General features: G+C 36.4%; 1 protein-coding gene across 6 annotated transcripts in view; it reads right to left on the reverse strand.

The window, feature by feature from the left end:
• Positions 1-22,355, reverse strand: part of RPS6KC1 (ribosomal protein S6 kinase C1) — a 179,968-nt gene that overhangs the window by 87,644 nt on the left and 69,969 nt on the right. For all 6 annotated transcript variants that reach the window (XM_030303034.1, XM_030303032.1, XM_030303037.1 and 3 more), the window contains one exon: positions 1,567-1,682. In XM_030303034.1, coding sequence (XP_030158894.1) covers positions 1,567-1,682 — 116 coding nt within the window. The remainder of the gene's footprint in view (positions 1-1,566; positions 1,683-22,355) is intronic.

A 22,355-nucleotide genomic window follows, 5' to 3' on the forward strand; every position in this document is an offset into this window, starting at 1 on the left:
TATATGGAAGTGAGAATGTACACATCAGGATTGCACATAGGGAGGGTTGCCAACCCCACAGTAATAAGAATTGAATTCAAAGTTATCTTTAGATAAATATTGCATTTTAAAAAGGTAAAATAATAAGGAGTTAAAAATAATAATACAATTAAAACAATAATGATAGAAAATAGGGAAAGATTGGCAAACACAGAATAATTAACAATCTGAAAATGAAACAGCAGATATCTTATTTAAAACATATTCATTATATAAAAACAAGTAACAAAAGTATATTACTTCCAAGCTGGAATATAATTTTTTTGTTCTAAAAGTAATGATCAAACACTTCACACTGAAAATTCGCATTAATAAGTATAGTTTTGATAACTGCATTTTTTAAAAGACCATATGCAGAATGAAAAGGACTCAGAAAATCAGCAACAAAAAGTTTAATGGTCCAATGAATCAAGATGAAGTACTGGGCTATTTTTAAACTAGAAAACTGACACATGTTAGAACTGTCAAAAAGTACATAAGCATTAAAAAATACGAAAAAAAACATACAAAGCAGTATATTAAGGAAGATGAAAAATAGGGCTAAAACTTATTAAGCTACTCTAATAAGCTTGGTTTATAGGCTGGTCTTTTTATGAGGTAATCACTTGAACTGCAGGATTTGTGTGTGTGTGTGTGTGTGTGTGTGTGTGTGTGTGTGTGAGCGCGCGGGCGCGCATGTGTGTGCACGTATGTGCTTGTATATATGAGTGATTTTTTTTTTAACTCATTTAAACCTGACAATAACCCAGAAAGGAGTAACTATTATCCTCATTATTCAGATGTAGAAACTGAAGGTAAGAGCTGGAGAGTTCAGTGTCTTGCCCAATCCTCCATTGGTTTCAAGGGACAGAGTTGGGATATGAACAAGCCCACCTGCATCTTAGGTCAATTTAGAAAATAAGCACTTTCTTCCATCTCTAGAAGATATGATTTTTAAATTGTATCCAAAAAAAACCTTAGTTAATATAAAGAAAAAAACCAGAAAAGTTATATATTTGCCAAGTCCAAATGACATAAAAACAATAATAATAAACTACAACGTTTCCAATGTTTTAAGCATTCACCTGCTTTCTAGACAAGACTAAGGATAGTCCCAAATAACATAAATATCCCTGTTAGAATTATGCCTTTATAATTCTAGGTCACCTATAGCAGCTACCTGTAAGACTTATGCTTTCATAATAAGTTTTAGCGTGAATCAATAAAACTGTACAGGAATCACACAAAAACCATTATTAAACCCTACAAATTTCAAATAAAATTCAGTACAAATTACTGTCATTTTACACATGGAGTTTTAGGGGTAGAGGAAGGAACAAAGGGCTGAGAAAGAGGAGAAAGCAAGTCCCATGTTATTCCACTTTTGGTGATCCGCTTTAATGCTTTTCCTCCCACCAATAACTTGTTAAAATATTATTGATAAAATTCCAAAGACCAAAATTCTCAAGCATTCTAATTATAAATAAAGCCAAGAGACAAGTCAGCAAAAAGAGCTAAAGAAAATACAAAATGAAACATAAGACCTACCTGAGAGACATCATCAAGTTGAGGTTTTCCATAAAGGCTAGAGAGACTCTCTGCTCGCATTAGATATTCTGCTGTTCTTCTCTTCACAGCTTCTCGACGGGTAGGGCTTGACTCTCCTAAAAGGAGAAAACAAGGACAGGGCACGCGAAAAATAAACTTTCATTTATCCAACCTGAAAATTAACTTTCTTTGACCCAGTTCACCACTTGTTCACCTTTTTTTTTTATTGGTTATTTATTTTTGATAGAGAAAGAGTGTGAGTGGGGGAGGGGCAGAGAGAGGGGGAGACACAATCCGAAGCAGGCTCCAGGCTCTGAGCTGTCAGCACAGAGCTGGACGTGGGGCTCGAACCCACAAACCATGAGATCATGACCTGAGCTGAATTTGGACGCTTAACCAACTGAGCCACCCAAGGTCCCCAGCTACTTGTTCTCATTTCTAACTAAAAAGAAGAGAGATTCAAAGTTGGAACAGACATCAAAGTTATTAGTATCAGCAAGGTCTCAATATTACCACTATAAATTTGATTTATCCAAATTCTGAAATTTTCCTATTAAAATATATAGAGAGAACCTGATACCTTCTATAGGAGGAGTTGATATATAAGAAATGCAGTATAAAAAGCTCTGCATACAGAAGACTAGCCTAGTCCAGGTACTATGCAATTGCCCAACTCAACAAACTGGAACTAAATGCAACAGATGTTTAATAAGAGTCATGACATGGATATGATATGCTGCCCAAGTAGCAAGAAACTGGAGAATAAAATCATTTAGGGTAACTCTGAATTCACTCTGATTTTTGTAAGCTTCATGTTTTTTCATTAACAACAAACTGTCACCCACGTTACAACTGAAAGTAAGAATGTAACTGAAATGTGTATGTTAACTAGCTGGAATTAAAATAAAGACTTTAAAAAAAGAAAAAAAGGAAGAATGTAATTGAAATCCCTGTAATATACAATTATATGAAAATGAACAAGTCATTTACCCTGTCTGGCTCTCAGTTTCTCTAAACAAAGCGTATTCAAAATGGCCTCCAGAATACTCAAGACTTCAAAACACAGGTGGCCCAGCCCATGAAATTCTGGGCTCTCTCTTCTCCAGAGCAGGACAATCCTATGCTCTTACCCATCTTATATACCTGTAATACATTTCATTTGAAGAAATGATTCCATGACTGAAAGTTAAAACATTTGAAAAACACTGTAGTATACAATCTCTAAGGCTCCTTTCATAAATAATATTCTATATTTTCACGACTCATTTTTATCTAAGCACTTCATACACAGTACTTTTTTTTATAATTCACCCTATGCATCTTCTGAATGAAGTTAACCAAAAAGCAAGTATCATACAGTGGAAAGCACCCTTGATTACATTCTAGAAACCCTGGTTATCTAAATTCTGGCTCTGCCTCCCTAGTCATGTGACCGATGATACATCATACTTCAACTCTCTGACCCTCTTCCTCATTCTCTAAAATGGAAACATATACTTCAAATGACTGCAGAGATTAAAGGAGACGATATACATAAAAGATACTACAACAAAGACAGCTGTATATAGGAAGCACTAAATTGTAAAGGTTTTTGATCTTGGTTTTTCTCTAAACCAAGTCCTACAAAATAATGTTTCTGTTTGGCTGAAGTGAACTGAACTGAATTACAGTAAAGCAGGCATTCTTCCCCAAAAGATGACGACTAGAAAAACCTTATTTCTGCCTGGAATAGCATCTTCTATTTCTTCTGAGAAATGCTCCCTTCTCGCCTTTGTAGCCCTTCACCTTCAGCCACCACTACCATCACTTAACAGGGTGGTCTGAATGAAAACTGCTAGTGTGCTTCAGATCTCAGTCCTTCTGTCCCTTATTACTACATAGTCAAGGGTGAGCCCTCTGTCACAAGCTGAGCCAGTCACAAAATCCCGCCCTCTTGGCCACAGGTGGAGAAGGGAGGAATTGGCCCAACACAAACTGGGCCAATCAGTCCCTCTTTGCTATTGACGCTGGAAATAAGAGGACTGGGAACTGCCAACAGCCACAGTCTCTGCCAATGCGCTAAGAGCCAATCAGAAAGAAGGAATTTAACAGAGGGAAGCAGTTATGAGAGACAAAAAAAGGAATCCTGGTGCGACTGGGGTCCCAGATTTCAGCCAAACCTACATTCCTGCCATTCTTTGCCTACTAGAGTTCAAATGTGGATTTTCTCGCATGCAAACTGAAGAATCCAGACTGAATAGAGCCCTCAAAGGAAACCGGCAACAGAGTTGGGGGTGCAGTTTTGCTTAAAAACCTTCCTTTCACAGCTTTTACATGACTGTTCCATCTCTTCTCTCCTTTATGAATACTTCAAAACTGTAACTAGTCTTGGGGGCTGGAGGGTGGGGGGGAATCTCTATTGCTTTTTAACCATGGAACAGTCTACATTTATTAACTCTCCAACACCTCAAACTTCAATTAAAATTAAAATTTTTAAATTTCAATATGATCCCTCTCTGTCCTTAAAAATGTATTTAATTTCTAAACTCAAGCTTTTATTTTTATATAATCTATCTGTGAAAGCTACCTAAGCAATTGAAATATGTTGTGAAGGTAAAATGTGCCACAGAAATGAGAAACATTTACTATTTCTACACATTACTCATCCTTTAGTTTTGAGTTTACCTTTCATGGACTTAGTCTAACGGCTGCTCCCATTATCACTAGAGTTTCTCATATCAGGTTATACCTTTTCATGCCCTAATTTAGATCCCTCATTTAAAATTTCTTATTCATCGTAGGCTAAGGTGTAACGGAAACTATGGCAATTTATTTAATGCAGTGTGCTTACAACAGTTAATACAACCTCAAAATTTGTTTTCGTTCCAAAAAATCTATTCGTTTCCCAAAATAATTTGAAATTCAAAAATGCCAAGGCTGTGGAGCACCTAATGCAAGCTGGAGTTAAAACCATATTTTGTAATCAAATCATTGTTTTTGAAACTTTTGGTGCCTCTGCTGCTTTCTAGGCAGTCTCCATAGTAACAGAGAAACAAAACCGGAAGCCAGCAGTTGAAATGGACTCCTGCTGCTGATAGTGGTTCCGCTTCCATGGAAACAACAATGGAGTGATGGAATACTGGAAGGCTTTTTAAATGTAACCTTAAATATACATACTATGCCTCCTTCCTTACCAGCCCCTTAAAACTAGGTCACAAGCACTGCTGCTCAACAGCGGCAGCCAAGGATGAAAATCACCTCTTGCGCATTTTTACTGCTGGACACTTACTGAGGTTTGTGAGTATGAGGAAGAAAAGATTAATCTATAGATTTCTGGAATAATTTTAACTGATCAAAGTATTGTTAAGTATGACTTGAAACAGATTTTAACTGATTAAAAATTTTAAGTAGACCCTAACCCTAATTTCTTAATCTTCCTGTTAAGACACAAACACAGCCCATAAGTATTATTTTTCCAGGAAAACCAAGTTATCTGAAATTCAACTTTTAATCCCATTATAGGTCATGCAGCTATTACCTCTTCAGTATTATATCCAGGTAGACACTTACTAAATGCATTTCTTCTTTTTTTTTTTTTTTTTAAGAGAAACAGTGCATGCGTGCGCGTAGAGGAGGAGCAGAGAGCGAGGGAGAGAGAGAATCTTAAGCAGGCTCCACACTCAGCACAGAGCCCAATGATGCAGGACTCCATCTCACAACTCTGAGATCATGACCTGAGCCGAAATCAAGAGGGAGACAGACACTTAACTGATTGAGCCACCCAGCAAATGCTTTTAAAAATGGATACATATTTTACATTCTACTTAAGGATAAACCAGTACCTTCAATAAGTTTCTCTACATTTCTATTAATTTCAGATACAGTAAGAATTTCCACTGGGCTCTGGCATCGAAAAGAGAAAACCTACTCCCCTTATTTACTACCCTTTATGTCAAAAAGTCCCACTGTGCCAAAAACATGTGTTATGTATACTGTGTCAACCTGGACTTCTTCACCTTACCAATTTCTGATCAGGAGAGAGGATGGGGATAGGGTGATTATAGAGTCTGATCTGTGAAAGAATCGGGTGTAGCTGAATAGAAATGAGGAGAAAGTCCAAAGTTGTTCTTGAAATTTTTAGAAACGCTGGACTGCCTGGCCTGCATTTCTCAGAGCACCAACTCTGACTTGCTACTAAGTTTTATAGAAGGCACAGTCTATACATAACGGGATCACAAAATTCTAATTTATTCAAGAAGCCATCACTACTTGGCATTCCTTTCATTACATCGAATTCTATTTACAAGAGATATGTTACCTTCCTGACACAGCTAAGAAATTAAGGCTCAGGGATGTGGAATGTCTTTCTGAGTTAAAAAGTTAATATGAGAGACTAAAACTGAAACCAGGTCTTATGATACCACACTTCAGGTGACTGAATTTGAAGTGGATTGTGCTACTTTACTGAGTAGAACAAGAAAAATACAGAGCACGGGACAAGTACCAGTGAGTATGGGAACAAAGAGGACGAGAAAATAAGCATGAGGAGTTGAGACAGGAGCCTATCAGACAACACAGCAGAGGAGAATCAGACAGAAAGAGACTGGAAATGACAGACAAGGACACACGAAAATTAGAGCTACAAAGAGGTATACATTTCACACAGTGTGCAAGAGAATGGGCCTTTCTGAGAAAAAGCGGTCTCTCAAAACATCCTTGTTACCCAAGGATTTCTTTGGAAAACACAGGTCTTTTCTCCTTTACCCATAAAAAAAAAAAAAATAATAATAATAATAATAATAATAATAATAAAATAAAATAAAAAGACATTATTATTCACAGCACTAGTGAAAATCAGCTTCACAAACCAGAATAAAAAGTAGTTCTTCCAAGTCTGTTATTCTACCCTTAGTCACCAAAAAGAATATAGCTAATGCCTCACTGGTTCAACAAAAGAAAATCAATGCTGAAGGAAAAACTGGCCATGTTAGACTATTTGGAAGACAGTATGCCTACATCTGTATTTCACGGAAAATCTTAAGGGATTTTTAAGACTATTTGAACTATACTTGATTTTTGCCACACACACAGACTTTAATCCTCGCATAAGACCCTACTTTAGGCACATCTTATATTCTTATCTCTGTTTCTCTACTCCAACAAACACTCTCCAGTAACTCCTACGCCACTATATTCTTGGTCAAACATGCCTGATTTTTACTCAGATTTATTACATTAGAAAGAACATTCAAATCATCCTGGCTTTAAGGGAATGAGTTTTTGTTTATTGGTGCTTCCCTTTTTTTTTCTTTTACTTTTTTCTCTTTTTTAATGTAACAACTTTAGTAGCAAAAAGAATACGATGGCCTTGGTGGTTATAGTTGCTTTTTTTTTTTTAGTGCTGATTTATTATAGTTAATGGGTTTTTTTGTTCTTCTCAGGTATAGCCTACCATTTCTGACTTATGCTAAGTGTTCTGACAACAAAAGGCAACCTTGAGAAAAACAGTAATTTATGGTTCTACGTGTCTACCACAACTGGGGCCATCAGCCTTTCCACATATAACAAAACCGGGTCAGTCACGGAATCTGCTTCCCATTTGCATTCAACCAACTCCATATTAATGTCTTTTCAAAACCAAGTGTTATGTGACCCCAAAAGTCCAAAGAGTCACCAAAGAATAGTAAAAGCAAAAGTCATAATAATATTCATGTCCAGGCATTGCCTCAATTAGGACTCCTTTCAGTGTTGCTTAGTAGTTTTTCTATCAGTTAATACTGAATGAAAACACATCATTAGATCATAGAGTGTTAAATGCCTACAGAGACAGTCTTCTACATTCAACTATTTCCTTCCTGTTCCCTAATCCATTTTTTGTTTTGCATTTTAAAGGGGAGTGCCCAAAAAACTAGTCAATCCCCTCAAAACAACATCACCTGGCCAGTCTCTTTATGACAATAAACTCTTGTCTAGATAGACAGATAGACAGACAGATAGTCAATCCCTAAGTGTCCCTTATGCTGTTATCCATGGCTTCTAAAAGATTAAGATAAAAAATTTAAAAAGAGCTTGAGATACCCTGAAGGAAAAGGAATGAAGAATTAAAACTTAGGAGCTAAAATTTTGCCTTCTGAGATGGAATAAAAATAAGGGGAAATATGGAAATGAAACTCCACATAGACTAAGAATTGTTTATCTACTATACTAGTAAATACGAAAGTCCCCCAAGCCCCACAAAGGCTTTTGCTCATTTCTTTCACCGGCTCTAAGTGAGACATCTTAAGAAGTGGTAAATCCATGGAGGACTCCAACAAACTGTTTTCTTGATATCATGACGTTGGATCACATATTTTCCTTTAAGATGATGTAAAGCAACCAGCAGAATTGCTGATTATAAGCAGTTAATTCTTCTGAATCCTAGAAGTTTCACAGACTCCTTAAATGCATCCCCACCTTAAAAAATTAAACTACTAGTGTATATCAGAATTAGACTCCATTCCATTTCCAGATTTATTTAACATGAAGATATTTATCTCCACATTTAAACAATTCAGACCGTGCCAAGCGACACTCCCACAGCGTATCACATTTGAAGCCCATTTCAGGATAACAAAGAAACTCCTCCCCAACAAGTAAGAACATACATATTCCTGTCCCTCCTATCCTCTTCAGAAGGCAAAATGCCTACTAGTTACTGAGCATCTATGATGTTCCAGACACAGTTATCTCAACGTTTACAGCCATTTCAATGTTATCACAGAACATCACATATAGAAGACCCTCAATAATATTTTGTCAAATAAATGAATGGGAAAGCAAATGAATGAAGCAAATGAATGAATTAAGTATTTGCACCAATACTACCTGGTCTGATAACAATGCCTTCATGCCTAGAGATATTCTAATTACCTCTTTCTATAACTGAATGCCTTTCTCTAACTTAACTAGTTACAGTATATGTATTTCAGAAAATGTCATCTATAATTATTGTCTTCATCATCTATGCAGGTGAAATCATACAAAAGGAATATGGAGGAACATGGCATAGAAGTGGCATGATTGGACTAAAAGGACAATCTACTTTAATTTTATGAAAAATTGTCATGACAGCATCATTGAGAGAAACACAAGCACAGATACTCTACATAATTTTAAACCACTATGTAAAACAGAATGAAGTCTATGAACTTTTTATTGTTTGACAATTACAATTTGGGAAAATCTGTTTCTTAACAGTTTATAAAAGTACAAATGCCTGCATAACGACCTGGTTATTTTTCAAATGAAACACACTTTGAGACCACTAATGACAAAACAGTAAGCTCACGAGAAAAAGCAGATTTACATTTTCAAAACTTCCTATAAGAGAATAGATAAACTGAACTTCTGTGTAATTTACATAAGACTCAATATTTAACTATTACTATTAACTAAGCTGTAAGTTCAATAAAACTATGTAACTCAAGTAATCATGAAATAACGATCGACTGTTTCTCAAAGTGCCTAACTGCTAATACTGAAATAAATGAAATAAATGAATAAATGCCAGTAGTTTTTCCACTTAGGATTTTTTAGTTTTGTTCAGATTCATAGATATCTGGGGTGCCTGGGTGGCTCAGTCAGTTAAGTCTCTGACTCTTGATTTCGGCTCCGGTCACGATCTCACAGTTCATGGGTTAGAGCCCTCCACCGGGCCCTGTGCTGACAGTAGGGAGCCTACTTGAGATTCTCTCTCTCCCTCTCTCTCTGACCCTCCCTTGCTTGCGCACGCTCTCTTTCTCTCTCTCTCAAAATAAATAAACTTTAAAAACATTGTTTTTAATTATAAAACATAAAATACTCATAGATATCTATATTTCTTCTGACCAGAATTAGGCCTTTTCCAGTAATCACAGGAATTAAAATCAACCCTCTCATTTTAATGTTTTTAAACTGTGTTGCTAAAGATATAAAAATGTGAGAATACTGATGACCGAGACCATCTAATAAAAAACCCTTCGAGAATCCTCATCTCTCTCTCTGCTTTTGCAATAGAGCAGCTGTGCCTCACACAGATTCACATGAATGAAAATATTTAGACGAGAAACCACCCACTTAGTTTATTTTCCATACGACTTTCCTGTAATTATTTTGTAAACTGTTCACACAACAATACATAAAAACATCTGCAAAAACAGGTAATTAATGTGTCAAGCCAAACTAATGCATTTTTTATGGTGTCCATGCTTCGTCAACTGTAATTATAACTCTTTTTTAAGCAAATGATGATGTGTTTGTTGCAATGTGCAAGTGGTTATTTTAGATGCTCTGTTTACCATTCATACAATCTGAATATAAAACTCCACAGCTACTTTACCCTATATCAATGTTTTACCTAGCTTTTTGCAGAAGCAGGAGAGTGGTTCTCTTTTCCAAGCTATAATTTCCAGTAAACAGTTTTGTCATTAAAACATAAAACTCTCAACAGGAAAGTTGATACCAAAATACCCAACAATTCAAGAAACATATGACAGAAAATGATTCACCCAGACTTTCTTCCTGCAGTTGTAAACCTATGGGAATGATAGGACTTTATGCCCATCAGCTTGCAGGATACTAAGCCTCCTGTATATGAGAGGTTTGGAAGGTTTGCTATTGCTTTTAATGTATAATATCCATTCCATCTAGACCCACCAGACACATGTATCTGACATGAGACCGACAAATGAAGAACCAAATCCTGCCCAAAGTATATTGTTTTGTATCCATACGCTTTGGTTCTACTAAAGGGAAGGTCATGTTCATTATTATTATTATATTATTATTATTATTACTACTACTACTACTACTACTACTGCTACTACTATGTACTAACATCGCATTCCAATCATCATCCTCAGACAGCCATTCCTTAAGGCCCAAGGTTTCTATTCTATAAAGTTCTGTTTCCAGAACCAATAAAATCTAAAATGAAGGAAGAAGCACAACCCTTTAATATTTTGGTAAGGTCCTTTTTCTTTTTAAAAAAGGCAATTTTTGGGGCGCCTGGGTGGCGCAGTCGGATAAGCGTCCGACTTCAGCCAGGTCACGATCTCGCGGTCCGTGAGTTCGAGCCCCGCGTCGGGCTCTGGGCTGATGGCTCAGAGCCTGGAGCCTGTTTCCAATTCTGTGTTTCCCTCTCTCTCTGCCCCTCCCCCGTTCATGCTCTGTCTCTCTCTGTCCCAAAAATAAAATAAAAACGTTGAAAAAAAAATTTTTTTTTTTTAAATAAAAAAGGCAATTTTTAGGGGTACCTGGTGGCTCAGTTGGTTGAGCGTCCGACTTCAGCTCAGGTCATGATCTCACGGTCCACGAGTTCGAGCCCCACATCAGGCTCTGTGCTGACAGCTCAGAGCCTGGAGCCTGCTTCAGATTCTGTGTCTCCCTCTCTCTCTGCCCCTCCCTCCACTCACACTCTCTCCCTCTTAAAAACAAATAAACATTTTCAAAAAATTTTGAAAAAGCAATTTTGAAAACATCTATGATGATTACCTACAGTACAGAAAAACCCTCATAATAAAGAACTCTTAGAAAACAAAGGCTTATTTATTTTCACAACCAAATTTTTTAGAAGCAGTGCAGATTTCACCCTTCCAGGTCCAAGCTTATGTAACTATTTTGATATAAATATTTCTAAACTGAACTACTCCATTCTTCCCTTGAATATTAGCTACTGTGATATGCTAAAAGTGCCTATCTATCCTCACCTTGTTCCCAATAAGAACATGAGGAAAGTATTACAGAAAATCAAATAATAGTTTCCCAGCTGCCAAGCTTTAGTTTCAGGCCAAACCCTTATTGTGGAGAATTGGGGTTGGGTCTGATCAAAACAGAACACAGCTCCAGTTCCAAGGATGGTGGAAGAGGAAAGACATGACTAAGACAAGGTAAGGGAATAGGACAGAAACTTATTTATTAAAGCCAGAAATCAAACTCAGGGTCAGATGAGCAATAAGTCTCAATACTGAGTTCCACTATTTATAATGATTGCTACAAATATAAAATGTAATAATAAACATAATTAATGCCATTTCATAAGGCTGAATTCTAAACATTGTCAAACCTTTGGGACAAATAGACGGATATTGGTGCAGAATATTGATATACCAGATAAGAGGCATTTAAACCTATTTGGTATTTTCAAAAGCTACCTTAATGCATACTGGCTGTTTACTACACATACTTTAGGATTCAACTTATTTATCACCTCCTGCAGAAGCCTTCCCTATAAGCCTTCTCCTTCTCCCTGGTCAAGTGCCCATTTATACTGATCTATAGAATCATTCTCATTCAAAAATATTTATAGACAATTTCCTAGGTAACTGGCACTGTGCTAGGAAATACACTGAATGATAAAATGCCTTGCCTTCAAGGATATTACAAGTAAATAAAGAGATATTCATTCAGTAAATAACCACACAAATAATTATTTCATTATAAATATGATAAGTACTTGAAGCAAAACAGTGTGCAATGACAACAAAGTTCAGGAAATCTCTTCTGGTATGAACAGAGGTGAAAAAACGTTCACTTGAGGAAATATCATTGAAACTGAGACCTGATGAACAAGGAGGAAATATCAGTTGAAAAAGCAGAGTAAAGCACTCAAACAGAGCACAACTTTTGTGAAAATTTGAACATGGGAAGGGCCACAGTGCCTTCTAGGAAGTAAAAGAAGGTCACTGTGGCTAAAAAAAAAAAAATAAGTGACTAGGACTGATTCAATATGAGCCTGGAGAGAAAGGCAGAAACCGAATCATTCATAGCCTCATAAACCATAATATCTTTGGGTCTTATCCTCAAAGCAATGAGTTTAATGCAAGAAAGTGACATGATGAAGGTTCATTTTCAAAAGATCAGTTAGACTATTGGTACAAACAGAATGGTTTAGAATCAAGCAAGGATGACAACAAATCATCAAGTATATTTTAACAATAAAAACATAGAAACTGTAACAAAATCAAATAGAAATTCTGGGATTAAAAAGTACTCAACAGCACACTGAGATGACAGAAAAAAAGAATCAACAAATTTAAAGATAGATGAGTAAACATTATCAACTATGAATACATTAAATAATAAAAAAGGGAGGGGGGACCAGGCTAAGAAATCTGTAGATACCATCAAGAATACTAAAATATATATAATGTAGTCCAAGAAACAGAAAAAGGAGAGAAAAGGCAGAAAATTTAAGAAATAATATGTGAAAACTTTCCAAATTGATGAACATTGACGTACATATCCAAGAAGATCATCAAATACCAAGAATAAAACAAACGCCAAGAAGGATAAACCCAAAGAGATCCACATCTAAACATATAATAGCCAAACTATCAAAAGCCAAAACAGAAAATCTTAAAAGAAGCAAAAGATAAGCTCATTTCTTCTCCAAACTGGTTTAAAGAATAAGTCCATTTAGACAATATAAGACTACACTATAGGACTTATATAAAAGTGCAACATATATGACAATACTAGCAAAAAGACGTAGGAAGAGATCTATATTGAAGTAAAATTCCTATATATTACTAGAATTAAGGCAATGAAGTAGAATATTTTAAGTTAAAGTACTTATTACTATAATCTTCAGAAAAAACACTATGAAAAATAAAAATTCAAAATGTTATAATCTACCAAAAAAAAAAGAGAGAATAAATGGTACACTAGAAAAAATAATCTACTCATGACACAAGGCGGTAAAAAACAAAAAGGATAGGAGACATAAAAAAACAAACAAACAGAGAGGCACCCAGGTAGCTCAGTCGGTTAAGCACACGACTTCAGCTCAGGTCACGATCTCACAGCTCATGAGTTCAAGTTCCATGTCAGGCTCTGTGCTGACAGCTCAGAGCCTGGAGCCTGCTTTGGAGTCTGTGTCTCTGTCTCTGTCTCTCTCTCTCTCTCTCTGCCCTTCCCCTTCCTGCTCACATTCTGTCGCACTCTCTCAAAAATAAACATTTAAAAATTTTTTTAAAAACAAAGAATTAAAAAATTAATAATAAAATTTAAAAAACCAAATAGCAAAATGGCAAGCATAAGTCTAACCACATTATTAAGTATGTTAAATGTATATGGATTAAAAATGCCAATGAAAAAGCAGAGATTATACGGCTAAATTTTTTTTAAAAAAAGATCCAATTGTATCCTGTTTACAGGAGACGTATGTTGATTCAAAAAAACAAACATATTAAAAGTAAATAACTTGGGGCACATGGGTGGCTCAGTCGGTTAAGCATCAGACTCGATTTCAGCTCAGGTCATGATCTCACAGATTCATGAGTTAGAGCGCTGTGTTGGGCTCTGTGCTGGCAGTGTGGAGCCTGCTTGGGATTCTCAATCTCTCCCTCTCTCTCTCTCTCTCTGCCCCTCCCCTGATTGCACTGCCTCTGTCTCTCTCAAAATAAATAAAATTTTTTAAAAAAGTAAATAGTTTTAGTAATATCCAACAAAACAGATGTTAAGAAAAATGAATGTTACTAGAGACAAAAACACTTTATAATGTTAAAAGTTAGTCAGAAAGATACAACCGTTATAAACATGCACGCATCTAATAAAAGTCCTAAAACAGATGAAGCAAAAACAGAAATAGAAGGAGAATTTCAAGTTGAATAAAAATACAAGCAACATAATCAAAATTTATGAGATGCAGCAAAAGCAGTGCTTAGAAGGACTTTATAGCTTTAAAGACCTATGTTGAAAAGATTGCAAATCAATAACCTAAGCTTTCACCTCTTAAGAGAAATAATTCTAAACAATGAAGAGTGAAATACACAAAAAGAAAGCAGGAGAAGCAGAAACTAATGAAATAGAAGATTAAAAAATAGAAGACAAACAAAATTAAAAGTTGGTTCTTTGAAAAGTTCTGATTGACATTTATCTAGACAAAAAAAAAAAAAAAAAAACCCAAAACAAAACAAAAACAAAAAGACACCACAATCAAAATAATGAACACATCCACCACTCTCAATTAACATTTTTTTTTAAGTAGGTTCCACGCCCAAGGTGGAACTTGAACTCAGGACCCCAAGATCAAGAGTCACATGTTCTACTGACTCAGCCAGCCAGGCACTCCTCATTTGACAATTTTTTGTTTTGCCTTCATTTTTTAAATACACTTTCATTGGGTACAGAATTCACCTGATAGGCTTTTTTTCTCTATGCATGTTAAAGGTGTTAATCAATAGTTTGCATTGTTTCTAACAAGAAACCTGACATCATTCTCATCTTTGTTCTTCTACATGTCTTTTGTTCTGCCTGCTTTTAATTTTAAGATTTTCTCCTTAATGCTGGTTTAGAGTGATTTGATTAAAATGTGCCCTAATGTAGGTTTTCATGTTTCTTATGCCTGGGGTATGTTGGGTCTCATGGACCTATGGAATATTTTCATCAAATTTGGAAAGCTTCCAGGCATTATTCATTCCAATAATATCCAGTCTCCCTCTTTCCCTCCCTTTTTAGGGGTTCCAATTACATGGAGAAAAGTTGTGCTATAGCTTACTGATGTTATAATAATTTTTGATTGATTTTTTTCATCTCCATTTCATTTTTGATAGTATCTATTGCTGTGTCTTCCAATTCATTAATCCTTTCTTCTGCAATATCTAATCTGACACTAATCTCATTTCTTGTATTTTTTATTTCCCATACTGTAGCATTCACCTCTAGAAGTTCAATTTGGGTCTTTTGTAAATCTTCCATTGCTCTACTTAACTCCATATAATGAACACATTTCCATTAAGTTTTAAAGTCCTCATCCTTCCTTCCCTTCTAATGTGTGTCAATTCTAAGTGGGTTCTGAATGATTATTTTCCTCACTACAAGTCAAATTTTTCCTGTTTCGGGGCGGCTGGGTGGCTCAGTCGGTTAAGCGTCCGACTTCAGCCAGGTCACGATCTCGCGGTCCGTGAGTTCGAGCCCCGCGTCAGGCTCTGGGCTGATGGCTCGGAGCCTGGAGCCTGCTTCCGATTCTGTGTTTCCCTCTCTCTCTGCCCCTCCCCCGTTCGTGCTCTGTCTCTCTCTGTCTCAAGAATAAATAAAACGTTAAAAAAATTTAAAAAAAAAAAAATTTTTCCTGTTTCTTTGAATGAACGGTAAGTTCTTAAAAGATGCCAGACATTGTGTATTTACCTTATTAGGTGGTAGATACTTTCTTATTTCTACAAATATTATTGATTTTTTTCCTCACTACAGGTCAAATTTTTCCTATTTCTTTGAATAAACGGTAAGTTTTTTTTTTTTTTTTCAACGTTTATTTATTTATTTTTGGGACAGAGAGAGACAGAGCATGAACGGGGGAGGGGCAGAGAGAGAGGGAGACACAGAATCGGAAACAGGCTCCAGGCTCTGAGCCATCAGCCCAGAGCCCGATGCGGGGCTCGAACTCACGGACCGCGAGATCGTGACCTGGCTGAAGTCGGACGCTTAACCGACTGTGCCACCCAGGCGCCCCAAACGGTAAGTTTTTAAAGATGCCAGATATTGTGGATTTACATTATTGTGTGGTAGATACTTTCTTATTCCTACAAATACTGTTAAGCTTTGTTCTGGAATACAGTTATGATTCTTGGAAGCAGTCTGATCCTTTTAGGTCTTGTTTCTAAGATTTGTTAGGGTGGGTCTGGAGCAAACTATTTCACACTAACGGGGTAAGACTCTTGAATATTCTACCCAATGCCCCATGAAACAGATTTTCAAGATGACTTGTTAGGAAAAGACACTATTCCCAGCCCTGTGTGAGCACCCACAATGTTTCCCCTAATTCTTTCAATGGATCTTTCTCTGGCCCTGGGTAGTTTCTCCTGGCCAAGCACTGATCACTACTCTGTTAAGTATTCCAAGGGATACTCTGCAAATCTCTGTAGAGCCATCTCCTCTCTAGATAAAACACTAGACATCAGACAATGACCCAATAAGGCCTTCCTGCTAACTCTGCCTTGGCCTTGCTGGATTCAGCCCCATCTCCTCAACTTAGAGGTTTTGACCCAATTCATCTGCCTTCCTTCTTCCTTAGCTACAACCTAGAAACTCAAGACAGTAAGCTAGGCAATCATCAAAGTTCACCTTATCTGTTTTCTATCTCTCAGAAACCACTGTCCTTCGCTGTCTAATATCCAGTGACTTGAAAACCACCGTTACATATACTTTGTTTGGTTTTTTAGTTGCTTCAATAAGAAGGGTGAATACTGGGGCGCCTGGGTGGCGCAGTCGGTTAAGCGTCCGACTTCAGCCAGGTCACGATCTCGCGGTCCGTGAGTTCGAGCCCCGCGTCAGGCTCTGGGCTGACAGCTCGGAGCCTGGAGCCTGTTTCCGATTCTGTGTCTCCCTCTCTCTCTGCCCCTCCCCCGTTCATGCTCTGTCTCTCTCTGTCCCAAAAATAAATAAACGTTGAAAAAAAAAAAAAAAAAAAAGAAGGGTGAATACTGCTTCTGTTACCTACCTTGGCCAGCAGTGGAAGTCCTAATTTGTTTGCTTGTTTTTTTGTTTTGTTTTTATCCCCTTCACCTATTTCACTCATTCCCCCACCCACCTTCCCTCTGGTAACCATCTGTTTGTCCTCTATATTAAAAGTCTGGGTTTTTAGTTTGTCTCCTTTTTTTTTTTTTCTTTTTCATTTGTTTCATTTCTTAAATCCCACATATGAGTCAGTGGAAGTCTTAGTTTTAATGTGGCTACTGGAAGTTTTTTTAAATTACATATATGTGTCACATTACATTTCTAGTATACAACTTTACATGGTCACTGAAATTACATAATGTTGAAATCACCTAAGAAAGTAGGGTAAGAAGGCTAAGCAAGTTGACAATGAAGTCTCAATAAACTTCTACTTATTTTTTTTTAAGTTTATTTATTTTGAGAGAGCAAGGGGGAATATGGTAGAAAGAGAGGGAGACATAGGATCCAAAGCAGGCTCTGTGCCGACAGAAGACAGCCTGATGTGGGGCTTGAATTCACAAACCGTGAGATCATGACCTGAGCCAAAGTCAGACCCTTAACCGACTGAGCTACCAGGCGCCCCTAAACTTCAACATTTAAAGGTCAAGTGGGGAAGAAGGAGCTGGCAAAGTGGACTTAGAAAGGTTAACCTAAGAATTAGAGAACTAACTAAGAAAAGTGTGGTATCATTGGAATAACAGAAGTTTTAGGAAAGCAGAGGTTGGATGAAATAGTCACTGAAGAGTTAACAAAAGAACATTAAGGGTAAGTAACATTATTGAGAGTCCAGTTAAGATTAATAACAATGAATTCATTTTGGTTATCTATCTGTCCAGAGCGTGTGGCTTCTTCTAATAGCACTCAGCTAGTTGCCCAGTTGTCTGCCTCTGTAAGCCAGAAACAAGGGAAACATGGATACTTGAAAGCAAATGGATAAATTAATCCAGGGCTGGGGTTTTGCCAGGTACGTATGATAAAAGATCAGAAGTAAGGAAGATTATCTACCGTAAGACTTTCTGATAAAAATGGATCATGAAAACTAATAAGATAAATAGAGAAATGGAAGACAGCTGAGAGATACTAAAAAGAGGAAAGTATAAAGTAATGGCACTTTTTAAATTGTTTATTTACCACTCTCTCCCCTTCGACAACTTATAAGCTGCTTGTCGATTTTAGTGAACATTAACAGTCATCCATTAAAGTTTTGTTGAATGGAACAGAATTGACCTGACTTTCTAGATCACACAAGACAAAGTCTACAGTCTATTTCCTATATTACTGGGTCACTTCATTTAAAGGGATTATTACCATGTCACATCTATGCCTCTCCTTACCATTCCTTCTCATTTTGCTTCTTGTTGCCTGGGCAAAACTGAGTCTTTCATTACTAGTTCAAGTCAGGGGATTGCCCCCTTCCCTGCAAACACCAAACCAATTAATAAAAAATTCAATTTGGAGTTTCCAGTTTCTGCTTTTATTTGTCCCAGGTACTCAAAGTCTTTGTTCTTTATTGTCCTACAGTGTACTTTTCTTTTGTAGGGTAATGGGCTATCACTGATCTGGACTCAATCAAGATTACTATTTTATAACATGACTGTACTTGTGTACCTTTTCACAAAAATAGGTATGTTTTCATTAGTCACAGAATAATTTAAAAACATCTAATACAGATGAAAAATCAATTTAATCACAAGTAGCTATGACTATTCTGTAATACAGAATGACTATTCTATAAGGATTGGTTAACTACCAAAAAGAAGACAGAGACTACTATACGATAATGTCCTACAAACAAAAGACAACAGCCATGAAACCCTCAAATAATTTTTGAATGTAGCAAGCATTTCCATTTCAAGGTACTATTTAAAATGATTAAATACGCAGGGTGACTTGGCCATAAAAAAAAGCTTCAACAAATCTCAAAAAAACAAGTTATTCAGACAAAGTTCTTTGAACACCATGGAATTAAGCTATAAATCAGTAACAAATAGATAACTAGGAAAGTCTCAATGCTGGGAAATTAAAGTGTATACTTATGATACACTTAGAAGTATATTACTGAGAAGTAATTCACAGGTGCAGCAGACAGACTAATGGGCCCCTAAAAATGGCCACGACCTAACCCAAGAACCTGTAAATATATTACTGAACTAGGCTAAAAGTGACTTTACAAATGTCATTAAGGTTAAGAATCTTGATGGGGCAATTATCCCGGATTATCAGGATAGGCCTAACCAAATCACGTGGGTCCTTAAAATCAGATAACCTTCCCTTGCTGAGGATCAGACTGAGATGTTCCTAGGAAAGAATGGTCAAAGGGATAGGACACTGCTGATTTAGAAGATGGAGGAAGGCATGCAGGCAGCCTCTAGAGGCTGGAAAAGGCAGAGTTAACATATTCTCCCCTAAAGTCTCTGGAAAGGAATACAGTGCTGCCCATACCTTGATTTTAACTCTGTAAGATTCATTTCGGATTTCTAACCTACAAAACCATAAAATAATGTATTATAAATCTGCGGTAATTTGTTACAGCAGCAATAGAAAACCATGGGACAACGAAAAAATCAAAACAAAATAAAAAATATTTTGAACTGATAATAATGAAGATATGACATATCTAAAATATGGAATGTGGCTAAAGCAGTACTTAGTGGGAAACTGATCATCTTAAACATATATAGAAAAAAAGGCCAAAACTCAGAGATGTAGGCTCCTAACTTAAAAAATAAAAGTCAGACCTAAAGTTAAGTAGGAGAGAAATAAATAGAAATCCATAAAATAGAAAACTAACATCCAATAGTATAAATAAATAAATATTCTAACATTAATAAAACTGATAAATCCTTAATGTGACTAAGAAAATATAATAAATCACCAAAATCAGGAAAGATCCAACAGACATTAAAAAGATAAAAAGATACTATAAATAATTCTACAATCAATAAATTTGAAGGTAATGCCAAAAGCAAAGGCAACAAAAAGTAAAAATAAACAAGTGAGACATCAAACTAGGAAGCTTCTGCACAGTAAAGGAAACCATCAACAAAATGAAAAGGCAGCCTACCAAATGGGAGAAAAAATTTGCAAACCATGTATCTGATAAAGGATTAATATCCAAAATACTTAAGGTACTCATCCAACTCAATAACAAAAAAAGAAAGAAAGAAAGAAAGAAAGAAAGAAAGAAAGAAAGAAAGAAAGAAAGAAAAGAAGATTTAAAAAGATCAGAGAATATAGACAGACATTTTTTCCAAAGACATACAGATGGCCAACAGATAACATGAAAAGGTGCTCCAAATCATTAATCATCAGAAGTATGCAAATCAAAACCACAATGAGAAATCACCTCACACCTGTTAGAATGGCTGTTCTCAAAAAGAGGAGAGATAAGAGGAGTTTGCAAAGATGCAGAGAACAGGAAACCCTTGTGCCCTGTTGGTGGGAATGTAAATTGATACAGCTACTATGGAAAACAGTACGGAAGTTCCTCAAAAAATTAAAAATAGAACTACCGTATGTTCCAGCAATTCCACTTTCAGGTATTTATCCAAAGAAAACAGAAACACTAAAAAAGGTATCTGCAACCCCCATGTTCACTGAAGCATTGTTTATAGTGGCAAAAAAACACAAAGTGTCCATCAGTGGATAAATGGATAAAAAACATGTGGTACACACACACACATGCACACACACACTCACTCACTCACTCACTCACTCACAGGAATATTATTCAGCCATAAAAAAAGGGAATATTGCCGATTTCGACAACATGGACGAACCCTGAAGGCACTATACTGCATGAAATAAGTTATACAGAGAAAGATAAATACTGTATGATCTCATTTATATGTGCAATTTATATGTGCAAAAAAAACAAAAGCTCATAGCTACAAAGAACAGACTTTTTGTGTGTTAACTAATTTAATATTTTATTATAAGAATTTTTATTATTTCCATTTTGCATGTGAGGAAACAGGCACAGTGATAGTGAATAACTTGCCTATGTGTTCACAGAACTCAGAATCATAATCTTCCTATTTTGATTAGGATTGCATTTAAGACAGTTTGTATTAGATGGGGTGCCTAGGTGGCTCAGTCAGTTAAGCGTCTGACTTTGGCTCAGGTCATGATCTCACTGTTTGTGGGTTCAAGCCCCACGTCGGGCTCTGTGCTGATAGCTCAGAGCCTGGAGCCTGCCTCAGATTCTCTCTCTTTCTCTCAAAAATAAGTAAAAACATTAACAATTTTTTTTTAAAGTTTGTATTAGAAAGGATCAACTTTTTTTTTTTTAACCGTATCTTCCCACTATGACCAGAGATAATAAAACCTGCCTTATCAGGTTAATAGGAGGATTACCTAAGACAACTCCTGACACAGCCTCATAAGTGCCTTGACTATGATTATAAAGAATTGGCTCTTATTATTGACACTATTATTTCTTCAAATCTTTTTTTTAATTAATTATTCATTGTTTAATATATATCCAAGTTAGTTAGCATATAGTGCAACAATAATTTCAGATGTAGATTCCTTAATGCCCCTTACCCATTTCGCCCATCCCCCCTCTCACAACCCCTCAGGCAACCCTGTTTGTTCTCTATATTTAAGAGTCTCTTATGTTTTGTCCCCCTCCCTGATTTTATATTATTTTTGCTTCCCTTCCCTTATGGTCATCTGTTGTGTCTTAAAGTCCTCATATGAGTGAAGTCATGTGATATTTGTCTTTCTCTGAATGACTAATTTCAATTAGCATAATACCCTCTAGTTCCATCCACGTGGTTGCAAATGGCAAGATTTCATTCTTTTTGATTGCCAAGTAATACATACATATATATATATACACACACCACATCTTCTTTATCCATTCATCCATCCATCAATGGACATTTGGGCTCTTTCCATACTTTGGCTATTGTTGATAGCACTGCTATAAACATTGGGGTGCATGTGCCCCTTCAAAACAGCACACCTGTATCTCTTGGGTAAATACCTAGCAGTGCAACAGCTGGGTTGTAGGGTAGTTCTATTTTTAATTTTTTTGAGGAGCCTCAATACTGTTTTCCAGTGTGGCTGCACCAGCTTGCATTGACACCAACAATGCAAAAGAGATCTTCTTTCTCCACATCCTCGCCAACATCTGTTGTTGCCTGAGTTGTTAACGTTAGTCATTCTGACACGTGTGCGGTGGTAACTCATTGTGGTTTTGATTTGTATTTCCCTGATGATGAGTGATGTTGAGCATTTTTTCATGTGTCGGTTGGCCATGTGGATGTCTTCTCTGGAGAAGTGTCTATTCATGTCTTTTGCCCATTTCTTCACTGGACTATTCTTTTTTTTTTGGGTGTTGAGTTTGATAAAGT

The sequence above is a fragment of the Lynx canadensis genome, chromosome F1 (assembly GCF_007474595.2).
Source record: "Lynx canadensis isolate LIC74 chromosome F1, mLynCan4.pri.v2, whole genome shotgun sequence".
Taxonomy (NCBI): domain Eukaryota; kingdom Metazoa; phylum Chordata; class Mammalia; order Carnivora; family Felidae; genus Lynx; species Lynx canadensis.